The sequence below is a fragment of the Entamoeba nuttalli genome (genome assembly GCF_000257125.1).
Source record: "Entamoeba nuttalli P19 unplaced genomic scaffold asmbl_6841, whole genome shotgun sequence".
Taxonomy (NCBI): Eukaryota; Evosea; order Mastigamoebida; family Endamoebidae; genus Entamoeba; species Entamoeba nuttalli.
In genome coordinates this window covers 1-13,089 of record NW_008578302.1, presented here as the reverse complement: position 1 = coordinate 13,089, position 13,089 = coordinate 1, and the positions used below count along the sequence as shown (strand labels likewise).

The 13,089-nt window shown below is 24.4% G+C and overlaps 3 protein-coding genes across 3 annotated transcripts; 2 read left to right on the top strand and 1 right to left on the bottom strand.

The window, feature by feature from the left end:
- Window positions 1-873: 873 nt before the first annotated feature.
- On the top strand, window positions 874-1,977 carry ENU1_160730 (hypothetical protein; the record flags this gene model as incomplete). The annotated part of the gene is made up of 1 exon (XM_008860830.1): window positions 874-1,977. The coding sequence occupies one exon, from the start codon at window positions 874-876 to the stop codon at window positions 1,975-1,977; it is 1,104 nt and encodes a 367-aa protein (XP_008859052.1).
- Window positions 1,978-2,176: 199 nt separating this feature from the next.
- On the top strand, window positions 2,177-8,722 carry ENU1_160720 (ubiquitin carboxyl-terminal hydrolase domain containing protein; the record flags this gene model as incomplete). The annotated part of the gene is made up of 1 exon (XM_008860829.1): window positions 2,177-8,722. The coding sequence occupies one exon, from the start codon at window positions 2,177-2,179 to the stop codon at window positions 8,720-8,722; it is 6,546 nt and encodes a 2,181-aa protein (XP_008859051.1).
- A 699-nt stretch (window positions 8,723-9,421) lies between these two features.
- On the bottom strand, window positions 9,422-12,907 carry ENU1_160710 (hypothetical protein; the record flags this gene model as incomplete). The annotated part of the gene is made up of 1 exon (XM_008860828.1): window positions 9,422-12,907. The coding sequence occupies one exon, from the start codon at window positions 12,905-12,907 to the stop codon at window positions 9,422-9,424; it is 3,486 nt and encodes a 1,161-aa protein (XP_008859050.1).
- Between the last annotated feature and the right edge of the window lie 182 nt (window positions 12,908-13,089).

The window sequence follows — 13,089 nt, the reverse complement described above, 5'->3', positions numbered from 1 at the left end:
TGACAATACATTAGAAGAAGAACAATCTAACTCTCTCTTGATATAAAATAAAAATAAAGTATAAGTAGAACATAATGAAGAAACTGAAATCAATATTTCTAAATAATCATAAAAATAAACTGTTGATAAATATATTAATCAACATTTTTTATTCTAAATTAGGGGTTAGAAGATTTCATACCAGAAGCACAACACAAACATTAAAATATATTAAATTTTTGATTCATCATTTATCATCATTTATGATGTTGCATTTTTATAGAGAATGTATTACGTAACTCTGCAAGAATGGCAATGATTCTTATTTATGATGATGGATAATATTTATTATAAGAAAAAAGATTTGTATTTATAAAGACAGTTGTATTATTATCTGTTAAAAATATATGTGATAATGAAGTATTTATCAAAGAAAAAGAATTTCATGTTATTGATGATAAAAGAAAGTAGTAATAATAAGACAGTGATAATAGTATGTTCATTCCACATAAAATAAGAAAATAAAACATGAAGAATTTTAATATACAACTAAATTCAAATAAAAATCAAATAACAATTAGAATGATTTAAGTTGATAACGTTTGAAAAGACTTTAATTTCATTTAAATAAATGAAAGAAGAATAAAAAATTACACTTCTCAACAAACATGAAAAATTAAAGAAAGAATGAGTTGTTAATGATTAAATATTCTTAAATAAAGCTATGTGATTAGTCTTTAGTGAGCAAAGAACAATAGAAAATACATTTAATAACATTTAATTAATTACTTTATATTTTTATAAAACTTGAATGGTTTAAAAAAAGTGAGAAAAGCTTTTTTATAAATTTGGAATGAACTTAAAAATAAGAATTTTAGATATCAATAAGAATTGATGGATGTAGAAGGAATTATATTCGATCAATGTACTCTTTCATTAGATGAGAGTGATTTAAAAATTAAAAAAATAATTAGATTGAATACAGAAGATAGAAGTCTTGTCAAATGTTTAAAATTAATAAATACTGGATTAGTTGGACTCAATAAGTTTAAAATATCAATATGTCCTAAAATACTTCAACACTTTAAAGAGGCATATAAGTCATTATTACTTTTACCAGAAACAAGTTTTTCAACACAACAAATTATTACTACAACATTGTTAATTAGAATTAATGAATTAAAAATTATTTATAAAGTTGTTGCTCAATTAAAAAGAGGTGAAATACCAATTGCTTTTATTGACAAAATTGATCAAGAAATTATTCGATTACAAGAGTTAAATACAGAAATTCTTCAATTTCATATTAAACAAGTGTTATCCGAATTAATTCTTATTAGAAGTGCTATTACTATTGCTAAAGCAGTAAGTATTTTTGATATTAATTTGCTTCATTCAACAATGAAAGACGTTGATACTACCAGAATGAATATTATTTCAACTATTACAGAAATTTTTTCTGGTGACCCAATTAAAGTTAAACAAATGTTAAATACATTTTATTCATTTGAATGGAATAATTTCATTAATAAATGTCTTGATCTATGTATTAGAAGAGGAGATATTTTATTAGGTCCTCCTAATTTACAATTGTTTAAATCACTTGAACTTTTTGAGTCATTTCGTTTAAGGTGGAAAGGTAATTTTATTATTCTTCATTCTATCTCTTCTCTTATAAATATAAATAATACACTCAAATGTTTTATCGATAATTCATATGGAAATCCATCTCATCCAATAAGTCTGATATATCCAGAAAGTTTTATTGATGAATATGAATATTGGATTCCTTCAATCCTTGCTACTATGGTCTCTGCTCTTGATTTTTCTTCTTATCTTGTAGAAGAAGAACGAAAAGAACTTCGATCTTTTATAATAGTAAAATGTGATAACGTATATTTTGTTTGGTGTGGACATTTTATTACTCAGCAAATTGATGTAATAGCAGCACAGTTTGATGAGATGATTAAACAATTGTATTATTTATCGGATTTGTAAGATTTTTATCATATCTCTTTTTTTTAATCACAAAAATTATCATTATCATTGGTTTAAACCTCAATATAAATCTCATCTTAAAATCAACAAAAGCAAAAGGAATCATAAATTATAATAAAATTATAAAAGAATAATAAAATTCTTAGAAAGAAGAAAACTGAAAAAATTGTATCTATCAAAAGAAAAAATCCAGTAATTGATGACAGAAGAAAAAGACTTTATAGTATTTGATGTGGAAAAAGAAAATAAAAAGAATCAAGATGTTCAATATGCTTTCAATGGAAATGAATCAAAACTTAGTTCTAATGGAATAACTGGTAATGTTAATATCATGTTGTCTAATACTGATGAAAAAGATACAGACATTGAAGAGATGAATTACATTGTAAAAAAAATTAGTGAAGAAAATTATTTTTATTACATACGATTAGAGTGTGAAAAATTTTTATTAAAATTCACTACAACAAATATGAAAAATTTATCAGATCAATTCTATAAAGAGTTTGTCAATAAGAACATTAAGGTGTTCTTCAATAAAATTAAAAAAGAAACAATGTTCACTGAATTAATATTAAAATTCATAACATTTTATTTAAATTTATTCTTTTCTAGAATTGAACTTGTTGATGAAGAAGGATGGAAGTTATTTGGTGATATTTTCAATTATGAAGAATTTAAGAAAAGTAAAACTATGTATAATATTGAAAAAGCAAAGTATATTGAAGAAGTACCATTAGTTGTTGAATTTATTATAGAAATAAATAAAATAGACGGGTTTAATAAAATATATGAAATGATTAGATTATATGATTTAAAACTTCTTAATTCTATGCTTACGTCTGTTAGTTATATTTTTTCAAATGACAATATGTATTTAATTGAAGACCAAAGAACAGAAATAGCAAAATGTATTTTTGAAAGAATGCAAGAATTGGATTGTAAAACTTGTTCTATTCAATTAATAAAATCATTTATATCAATATCTGAACATTTTCTTTGTATTGAATATATAGATTATATTATTTGTCGTGTATTAGTAAAATCATTAAATTCTTTTGATCAAAGAATGACATTTTTTACTTCTGCTACAAGGCTATTAAAAAAATTAACATGTGAATGGGTAAAAGAAGATTTAAATAAACATAATTTATTAGAAGAACATAAAGAAAACCCTTTTAAAACACAAAATGAAATTGTTGAATTATTTATTCCTTGTTTAAGTATATTAAATGAATCTATTCAAAAACAAATATTAATTACAGCATTACCAATATTTGATTTCTTAAGTAAACATGGAAAGAAATTGGAAATATTTGAACGTTATTTAATGATTATTAGGAGTGGACATATTTCAATTGTTGAGATTATTATTCCTGAATTTAAAAGTATGATTGAAGAAGAATTAAATGATGAGACTTTTTCATTAGTTATTTCAACATTAAGAAAAGTAGAAGACAAAACTATTGGGCATTTTGAATTGTTTTGTGATTTAGTTGAAAAAAAAGTTTCACTTTTAAATGAATTATTTGATTTATTTATTAATAAAAGTGATATAGAAATTTCTCAAATGGCAATTTTATTTTCTAAAGTTATTCAAGTAACTGAAGACAATCCTTTATTTAATGAGTTAATTAATAAGATTAAAGAACTTATTGACAGATCATATAAGGAAGAAAAATCAATAATATTTTGTGAAGCTGTATTTGCTTTATTAATTGATCATTCACAAAGTAGAATATTCATTGAAAAAGGCATAAATGAAATATTTATGAAAGTAATCACTGATAATATTCAAATGGAATTTACTAATGAAAGAAAGGAAATAGTTGGTGGTGCCTTAAATGTTTTGTTAGGAATGTCTTTTATTGATATTGAATTACCATTAACATTATTTTCAGAATTATGGGAAGTGTTTATGAATCAAACCACTTCACAAGAATTTAAAAGTCAATTGTTTTTATTTTTCAATAATTTCTTTAGTAAAGATAGTGAAGCAAAAGAACTAGCTTTATGTCCATTAGATGAACATCTTCATAATGATGATGAACTTATTCTTTTTGACTCTTCTGAAGGAGTACAATTAATTAAAGTAATCATCGAAGAAGTAAATAAAGAAGCTTTAATAAAAAATGGAGAAGGATATAAATTTAATGGAAATTTAAATGATATTGCTCATCTTGTTCCATTAAAGCGATTATTGATTATCACTAATAATAAAGTTACTGAAGAAAAGGCAATGGATTTATTGGTATCTATTGTTAAGTCAGTTCCTGTTCAAGTTGGATGGAGAGTTGTCATAGAATGGATAAAAGACATTAACCAATTATATTCTCAGAGTCGTGATGATAAATTAAAGAAAGAACAAGTTATTAACTTAAAAGTTTTAAACGCCTTATTAATTGAATGGACTTCAACTAGTGAAGGAAAAGCAATTTCTCATGTAAGGTCTTTAAAAGGAAAACCAATGATATTTAATGTTATTATAAAGACAGGAGAAAAGGTTATTATGAAAAATCAAATTAAAATTTTAACATCTTTAAGTATTGGAGAAATGAAAAAAAGAATTGAGAAAGAATTTAAAATTGATCTAGATAAATCAACAATTGAAATTGACGGTGTTGATGATTTTGATGAAACTACAAGTATTAGTGATTTGTTACTACAAAATGAAAGTGAAATTGTCGTAAAAATGGCAAAAGAAGAAAGTGATGGTTCGTTATTTAGATCAAATGAATTACCATCTTCTCAGTATTACAAAAAAGAAGTTAGCATGGAAGATGTTAAAACGTTAGTAGAAATGACTGGAGTTTCAAAACAAATTGCATACTGTGCTTTAAAAAAATATTTATATTATTCCAATGCTGTTGACTTAGCATGTTCAGCATTGTTTGATGATATTGACTCTATTACAGCAGCATATACAAAAGACCTTGAAAATGGAGAAATTTATGATATTCCAGATGATGATGAAGTTCCAAAAGAAGAAGTAGATCTTTCATTTATTAAATTAGTCTCAGACTCAGATGAAATAATGACAATTGTTGAGTGTTTAAAAAAACACTTTGGAGAAGAAGTTGAAAAAATTATATGGAAAATTATGATGAGTTTACCATCATTTAGTGGAATAATGAAAAAAGTTAATTCATGTTTTGGAATGAATGAACTGTATGGACCAAAAGGAGTATTTAATCTATTAACAGAACAGAGTGACTATACATTATTATATACTTTACAATTAGTTGATAAAATATTGTTTCCAGAAAAAGATAATGAAAATTCTACTACAACAGATACAATAAAAAGTCAAACATTATTAAGGGAGATTATTGTTAAATCTCAACCAATTTTTGATCAAATTTGTTTGGCATTCAGAAGTGTATTAAGAAGAGAAAGTAATTTGATTGTTGATATTGTTGAAATGTTCAGTAAGATATTTTCATTCTTTATTCATAAGTTATGTAAACACCAACAATTAACATTTAATGTGACAGAAAATCATGAACTTTTTGATGAATGTTTTGATATAATTCTTAAGAACCCAAACAATCCTCATATTTCAGGTGTTTTTATTTCTATTTCTTCTTCTATTTGCGAACTAAGAAATAAAGGGTCTAGTATTAATGTTGTTCCTGATCTTCATGACTTTCTTATTCAATACTTCAATTCACAACAAAAGTATGATGATGAACAAGTCATTACCATATCATTTATAACTTCGTTAGTCAATTTTTATCAAAGTAATTCAACATTATTATATGATCAAACACAAAAGTTAATGAAAGATTTATTTAATGCATTAGAACTTTATGGAACAAAAAGGGCAATATATTTTTATACTAAAACTATTTGTTTATTGATTGAAAGTATTAACGAAAATATTATTGATTTTCAAGAAGTGTTTGATTATGTTATTCAAAAGATATGTACTGTTGAACCAAATGAACAATTTACTGATGACTCAGATTATTATATCACTGGGCTATTAAAAATTGCTAAATTATTATTACCAAAAGTTGAAATTATTCCAGAGAAGATAGGTTTAACTATTTCTAAAGTATTTAATAACTGCTATGGAAATCCATTAAAATATAAATTAAAATCAGTAAGAAATAGTTCATATGATTTAATTAATACTGTATTTACAATTTGTCCCAATCTTATTAAAATGTTTAGTACTGAAGTATTTGATAAGTGTTTCCAATACAAAGTTATTAAAAAATTAGATATAGTACCAAAGACGAGTAGAACTGGATATAGAGGAATAAGGAATATTGGATCAACATGTTATATAAATTCAATTCTTCAACAATTATTTATGATGAAAGAATTTAGAGAAAAAATTTTAAGAATAGTATCAACTGATACTATGAAAGTTACAAAACAATTGCAAAAATTATTTATTTCATTAAAAGGTGGAAGTCAAGATTGTTATAGTGCAGATTTATTAATCGATGAAATCCAAAAACATAAAAAAGTGTATGACCTTAAAGGTCAGCAACATGACGCTTGTGATTTCCTTATTATGTTACTTGATTGTTTAGAAGATGAAATGAATAAGGGAAGTCAACAACAAATATTTCCAATATTTACATTACAAACTGTTATACAAACTGATTCACTAGATAGTACTGTAAAAGAAAACCGTGAAACAAAAGAAGAGTTTAGAACTTTACCATTACCAATTCAAGGAAAAAGAAATGTCGGACAATGTTTAAGTAATTTCTTTAAACCAGAATTCTTTAAAGGAGATAATAGATTAAAAACTGATGATGGAAGGTATTTTAATGCAGTAAAACAATATAAAATTGAAAGTTTACCTCATTATCTATTTTTACAATTAAATAGATTTGATTCATTTGATATTAATGTTATGAAGATTAATGATAAATGTGAAGTACCATTAACTCTTGATTTAAGTAAATATATGAAAAATAAAAATTTAAATGGAGAATATCATTTAAATGGTGTTGTTATTCATACTGGAAATGCTGGGTATGGACATTATTTTTCATATATATTAAACGATGGAAAGTGGATAGAATTTAATGATAGTAGAGTTAGTTATATTTCATGTGATATGGCAACAAGGAATATGAATGGTGGATATAAGGATTTTGGAGGATATTTACTTGTGTATGAAAAAAAGGGCTATCAAGAAGAACAAAATCGAGAGCAAGTTGGAGAGGATATTCTAAAAGAATTAAAAGCTGAAGAAGAAAAGATTAGTAACGATGTAATGTATCATGACAACCAATGTTTAAAATTAATACTTAAACAATCTAAATTATTTGATCCAATAGTAATGGGAAAAGCTATTATGTATTGTTTTAGATATGCATTTTCTTTATTAGATGAAGGAGAACAAAATAATGGATTAGTTGATCAAATTATTGAAGATATGATGAACTATAATAATCCAGAGATTGGTAAAAAAATATTAGAAGATGTTATTAAAAATGATTTTGTTTCTTTATATTGTATTACTTCATTAGAAAGTATAAGAACAAGAGCATCAGGATTAATAACAACCGCAATTAGATGGGTAGCTGAAAATGATTCAGTAGCGTTATTCTCAGAAAGTGAGATATTATATAAATTCTATCAATATTTAAGATCGTTATTAATATTTTCAAGGTCATATCCAAAAAATTTGAAACAATACTTTATATTGTTTGATGCCTTAGCTTCAATTGGACCACAAGCATGTTATTCTTTAAGTAAAATGGGATTAATCAAATCATTTTGGTATTATTTCCTTAATAAAAATGAATTTACTGACAAAAATATCAGTACTATAGTGTTAGATGTATTTCCTGATTTAAAGTATTTTGTAACAACATTACAGAAAGTTATTTGTTCATGTTATACAGATGATCATAATAAACAAATAACTCCATTTTCAAATACACAAAATTCAGAATATTTAGATAATTCGTATTCAAAATATAAAAATTTAATATTTTCAAGTGATTTATTACTTCAATTAATTGCATATAATTATGACTCTGGGTGTATTTTACTAAAACATATTAGTTATAATAATTTTGATGAAAGTTTAAATATTATTAACCAATTTAAAGAATACGTTCATTTTCGTAAACATGAAAATGAATTGAGTAACTTTTTCAATGTGTTCGAGAAATTGTTAATGATGAATGATGACTATTCTGAACTAAGAGCTTTTTGTCTATTTTCTCCATATACAAACAAACAAAGAACTTCTTTATGTAAAAGTCTCCCACAAACAATGACAAATGGTTTATTGAAAAAGTTTAATGTCTATTCACCATCATCAAAATTAACATTATCATTTATAATTCGAATGTCAAAAAAATTACCATATGTAAAACAAATGTTATTGGAAAATGCGCGGGTATTAGAAAAAATGATCAATTATTTAAATCAAATTTTTAAATCTAATTATCATGTATATAAAGAAAACCTTTCGGAACAAGATTTCATAGGTTATGGAAAATATATCATTCAAACTATGACAGAAGAAACAAAAAAAGAAATTGAATTCCAAGAACTTACTTATTTACTTGAATTAGTGGATGAACGTTCATCTATGTCATTTGATATTAATGCATTAGAACAAGAAATTAAAGAAACTAAAGAAGAGTTAAAAACACTTAAAGAGTATCAACCTACTTCTTCTATACCAACTAAAATAGTTTCAGATGGTGGTTATTTTGAATCAGATTTTAATGATGATATTGGTTTGTCTACAACATACTCTCATTAAATATATTCAATTCCTTTTCTTTTTTTTTAGTACTTTATTTATATAACGTTTCATTCTTTTGTAATTTTTCAAAGTAAATTTAGAAAAGTCCAAGTTACCTCTAAACCATGTTGGTTCATCTGCTTCTAACCTTTCTTGAAAATTACTTGATTTGAAACACAAAAAAACTGTTATATCAATTGAAAAGATTCTTTAATACCTCTTTCTTTATTTCTGTAATCTATATATTTGTCCAAAGAAATCCTCTTATTCTTATACATGGAATTATGTCAATTATTCTTGAAGAAGATGGATTTGTCTTGTCTAATCAAAAAGTTATTTTCCCAAAGTATTGTTTAATAGAGTTGAACAAAGCGACATTATGATTATCATTATAATCATTTATTCCTTATATTAATGCATTCCCTTTTGAATATCTTGTTCTTAGATGGAACTATACTAATAAACAGCATATTGATTTAGATAGGACTAGAATTACTATTCCTCAATAGGGAATTACTTATTTGATTCTGTCTATTGTTCCAAGATGGATTTGTCTGATCAACTTATAATATTGGGAAATACAAACACGCTGACTTTCTTCAAGAAGAATAAGTATTTTAGTAAAAGAAAATATTTTATTTTAGAGAAATAACATAAATAGACAATTTAATTGAATTTATTTAAAAAGAATGAATTAACATGATTTTTTTTTCTACTTTAACATAATTCTAATAACTTCTCTGCCACAACCGATGACTTCCTCTTTGCGAGTTCAATTAATTGAGGATACTTTTGGGTTAAATTTGTTAATGAATTTAAGGCACCAACTTGACGATATTCTCCGAAAGAGCGTTCAACAAGAATGCGTAAAATTATTTCATTTAGACTCTGGTCATTTAGTTCAATTAAATGAGCAAGAAATTGTTTCATCATTTCTGTAGTAGTAGTTTGTAGTCTCATTAAATCCACAATACCATTAACCAATTCAATTCTTTGATTATTAGTAGAATCTGTTATCATTTCTTTAAGAACATTTAATGAATTTGAAGTGAATAAGAAGACAACTATTGAAACACTTGGTAATTTAGGGATTAATTTTAATATTAACTTTGGATTCTTTTGATCAAGAATTGATTGGTATTCTGTTGGAATAGTTTTCAAGATTGGTTCAAAATGTTCAGCATAATTATCATCATGAGACACAACAGTTAAAATTGGAAGTCTTAAAGAAAGTACAGTATAGGGAATAACTGATACAAATGGAAGAGCAAATAAATGAACAAATGTTGGAAAACATTCTCTGATAACTAAAATACATATAAAAGTAGCTGATATAAGTTGTTTATTAGTAGTACTTTTATTAAGTAATAACGGTTGAATAAATTGGAGATATTTCATAAATAAATCAAAGTATACAATTAATGATTGATTTTTCATTTCAGATGGTTTAGACAATTCATATAAAACATTTCTATGAGAAAACAATTCAATCCATTGACAAGTAAATTTAGGATATTGATTTGGGTGAAGAGTTTGAAGTACTTTTAAAATTTTTTGAATTAATAATACACTGTCAATACTATCTTTTGTTTTTTCAACTAAAACCTCAATTATCATTTCTAATAATACCAAATAAATATGTGAATGAAATTCTTGTTCTTTATAATTCTTTTCAAATGATTTTATTATTTCATTAAATATTTGAGTTAATATATTTGTATATATATTTTGTTCTGATTTATGTGAATTAATAATAAATCCAATAATTTGACTTGAACGATAACAATAATCTTTATTTTGTGTTTCAATACATTTTGTAATTAATTTATGAATACTTCTTTCAGTCATTTCTGGTGAAAGTAATTGAACAAATTTTTCAATAACGTCAAATGCTAATGTTTCTTTTAATAATTCTATTAATTTATCATCTAAATGATTTTTAATTTCTTTCTTTACTCCAATACCATACATTTCCATTTGATAATTTGTAACTCCTCCATTTGCAATTTGAAGTTCTTCTGGTAATTTGGGAGCATCATTAAGATATTCAAATCCTTTTGCAACAAAACTCTCTTTATTTTTCATTCCTTCTTGTCGTTCAGAAGTAATAGAAATAATAAATTGTTCTAATTGTCGTTTAGCATTTTTTCTTAATTCATCTAACTTAATCCTAACTGTCATTTCAATGATTGGTTGAAGATTAGTCATAACAATTTCTTTCATTTGTTCAATTGGTCTTATGATATTTTTTTGTTTCATTGAAAAAGACACAAATGGACATAAATATTTCCATAATTTTGACTCTAAACAACTTCTACAAGTATATTGAAGAAGTTTTTGTGCAATATCAAATACTCTATTAGAAGCTTCTGTAATTTTTTGTAAATTAGTTTCCATAGCAAAGTCTTTTTGAACCAACTGAGTGACAGTTGTAATTATGGTGTTTAAACTAACATTTGTTGTTTTTGAAATATCTTGTAATGAAAAATCAAGTGAATATGTAATAATCATTGTCCATTGTAGTGTAGGTAATGATGGACAAATAAGATAATCTGGAATTACTGGAAGTGGATGTTCTGATAATAAATTAATAAAACTTAATGATTTTTCACAAAGTAAAAGTTGTTTTAATTTCTTTTCAGGAATAGGTTGTCTTTTTTCAATGTATTCATTAAGAATACTCTCATCTCCATGATTCCTATCTTTAGCAAATTTAATTAATTTATTTAGTGCCTCTTCTTCTGCAATTCTTATTGGATGAACAGTTAAATATTGTTCAGGTGAAATATGAAGTTTATTTAATAATTTATTAGAAGATTCATGATGCAAACAAAGTTCTGGTGATAAACTTGTTTCACAAACAAATTGCAATAATGGTTGTATCCATGGATTATTTGGAGTAAATACTGTAGAATTTGAAGATGCCATTAAGAAATGAATAATAAATTCTAACATTACATCATAATTTTCTTTTGTTAATTGATCAGTTAATAATATTTTAGGTCTTAAATGAATTGACCTCAATGGCTTATTCATTCCAATGGTTAATAAACCTAATAATGATCCAAGAGATTCAAATAATGAAGCACTGTGTTTATCATATTCACGTAATTTTAAAAATATATTAATTGACTCAATAGTAAAAGAGAATAAATGTTCTGTTGTAGATTCCATTTCTTGTACAAATCGAATACATTCTGGTTGATTATTTTCATTTAATAAAGCAATAATAAATAAAGATATCTCAGTAAGTACTTTCTTATGATTTGCTTGTGGTTTTAATAAGTCAAATACTTTTTCTATTTCTTGTTTAAGTTGTTCTCCATTTAATCCTTCTATATTCTCAATTGAAGAAACAATATTTTTTATAATTGAAACATTCTTAGAATCAAGTAAACTTGGAAGTTTGATATTAATAAATAATTTTTGGAGTAAATTTATTATATTAGAAAATTTATTATTTGCACTATCATATATTGTTTTATATAACACTGCATCATGTGTTTCAATATTTTTATTATCTTTTAATAAAACACAATATGTTGGCCATTCACTTAGTCGTGAACTGAATTGTTTTAATGCATGAATTCCACAATAAAAGAAATTACTTTTTAGTGGTTCTCTTACAGCCCATAATATAACTCTTAATAAATGAATTAATGCACAATTTTTTAATATTCCTTTAAGAATAATTTCTCCATATAATTTACCAAATTGAATAGCAGTTTCTACTTTAGGAAAATCTTTTATTCTTTTAAACTCATCAAATAATGTTTTAATTAATAAAACAAATAAGTCATTGTCAATTTGTTCAACACTCATTTTTGCTTTTTGAATTTCTTCAACAAATTGTTCTACAGAAAATTTTCCAGCAAAATAGTCTCCAAACATTTCATTTGCTTTATTTGAAATATTTTGTTGTTGGTCTGTTTTATAACAACATTGTTTCTTTGTTTCAATAGACTCTTTATCATAACCACAAGATGTAGCTATTGCTAATAATTGTTCGATTACAGCATTGTCTATTTTATAAGGTGATACTGTTTTAACTAATAAATGTTTATCTTTAATGAATTGAATAATTTCTTTACCAAAAATATTTCCTCTTAATTTTCTTTGTTCAATCAACCATTTGTCTAAAATAAATCCATCTTTTTTAACTAATAAACATGCAATATCAAGTGCAAATGATGTTGGTTTCATTTGAGTAAGAACTTTACCAGATTTTTCAGTTTTAATAGAATTAATAATATCATCTATTAAAGACGGATTTTCAATATATAAATCTCTAAGTCCTTGAGCTAAAAGTAATTTATTATTTTTCCATAATTGTTGAATGATATTGTATTGTTGTATATTATTTCTTAATAATGCTAATACTGCAC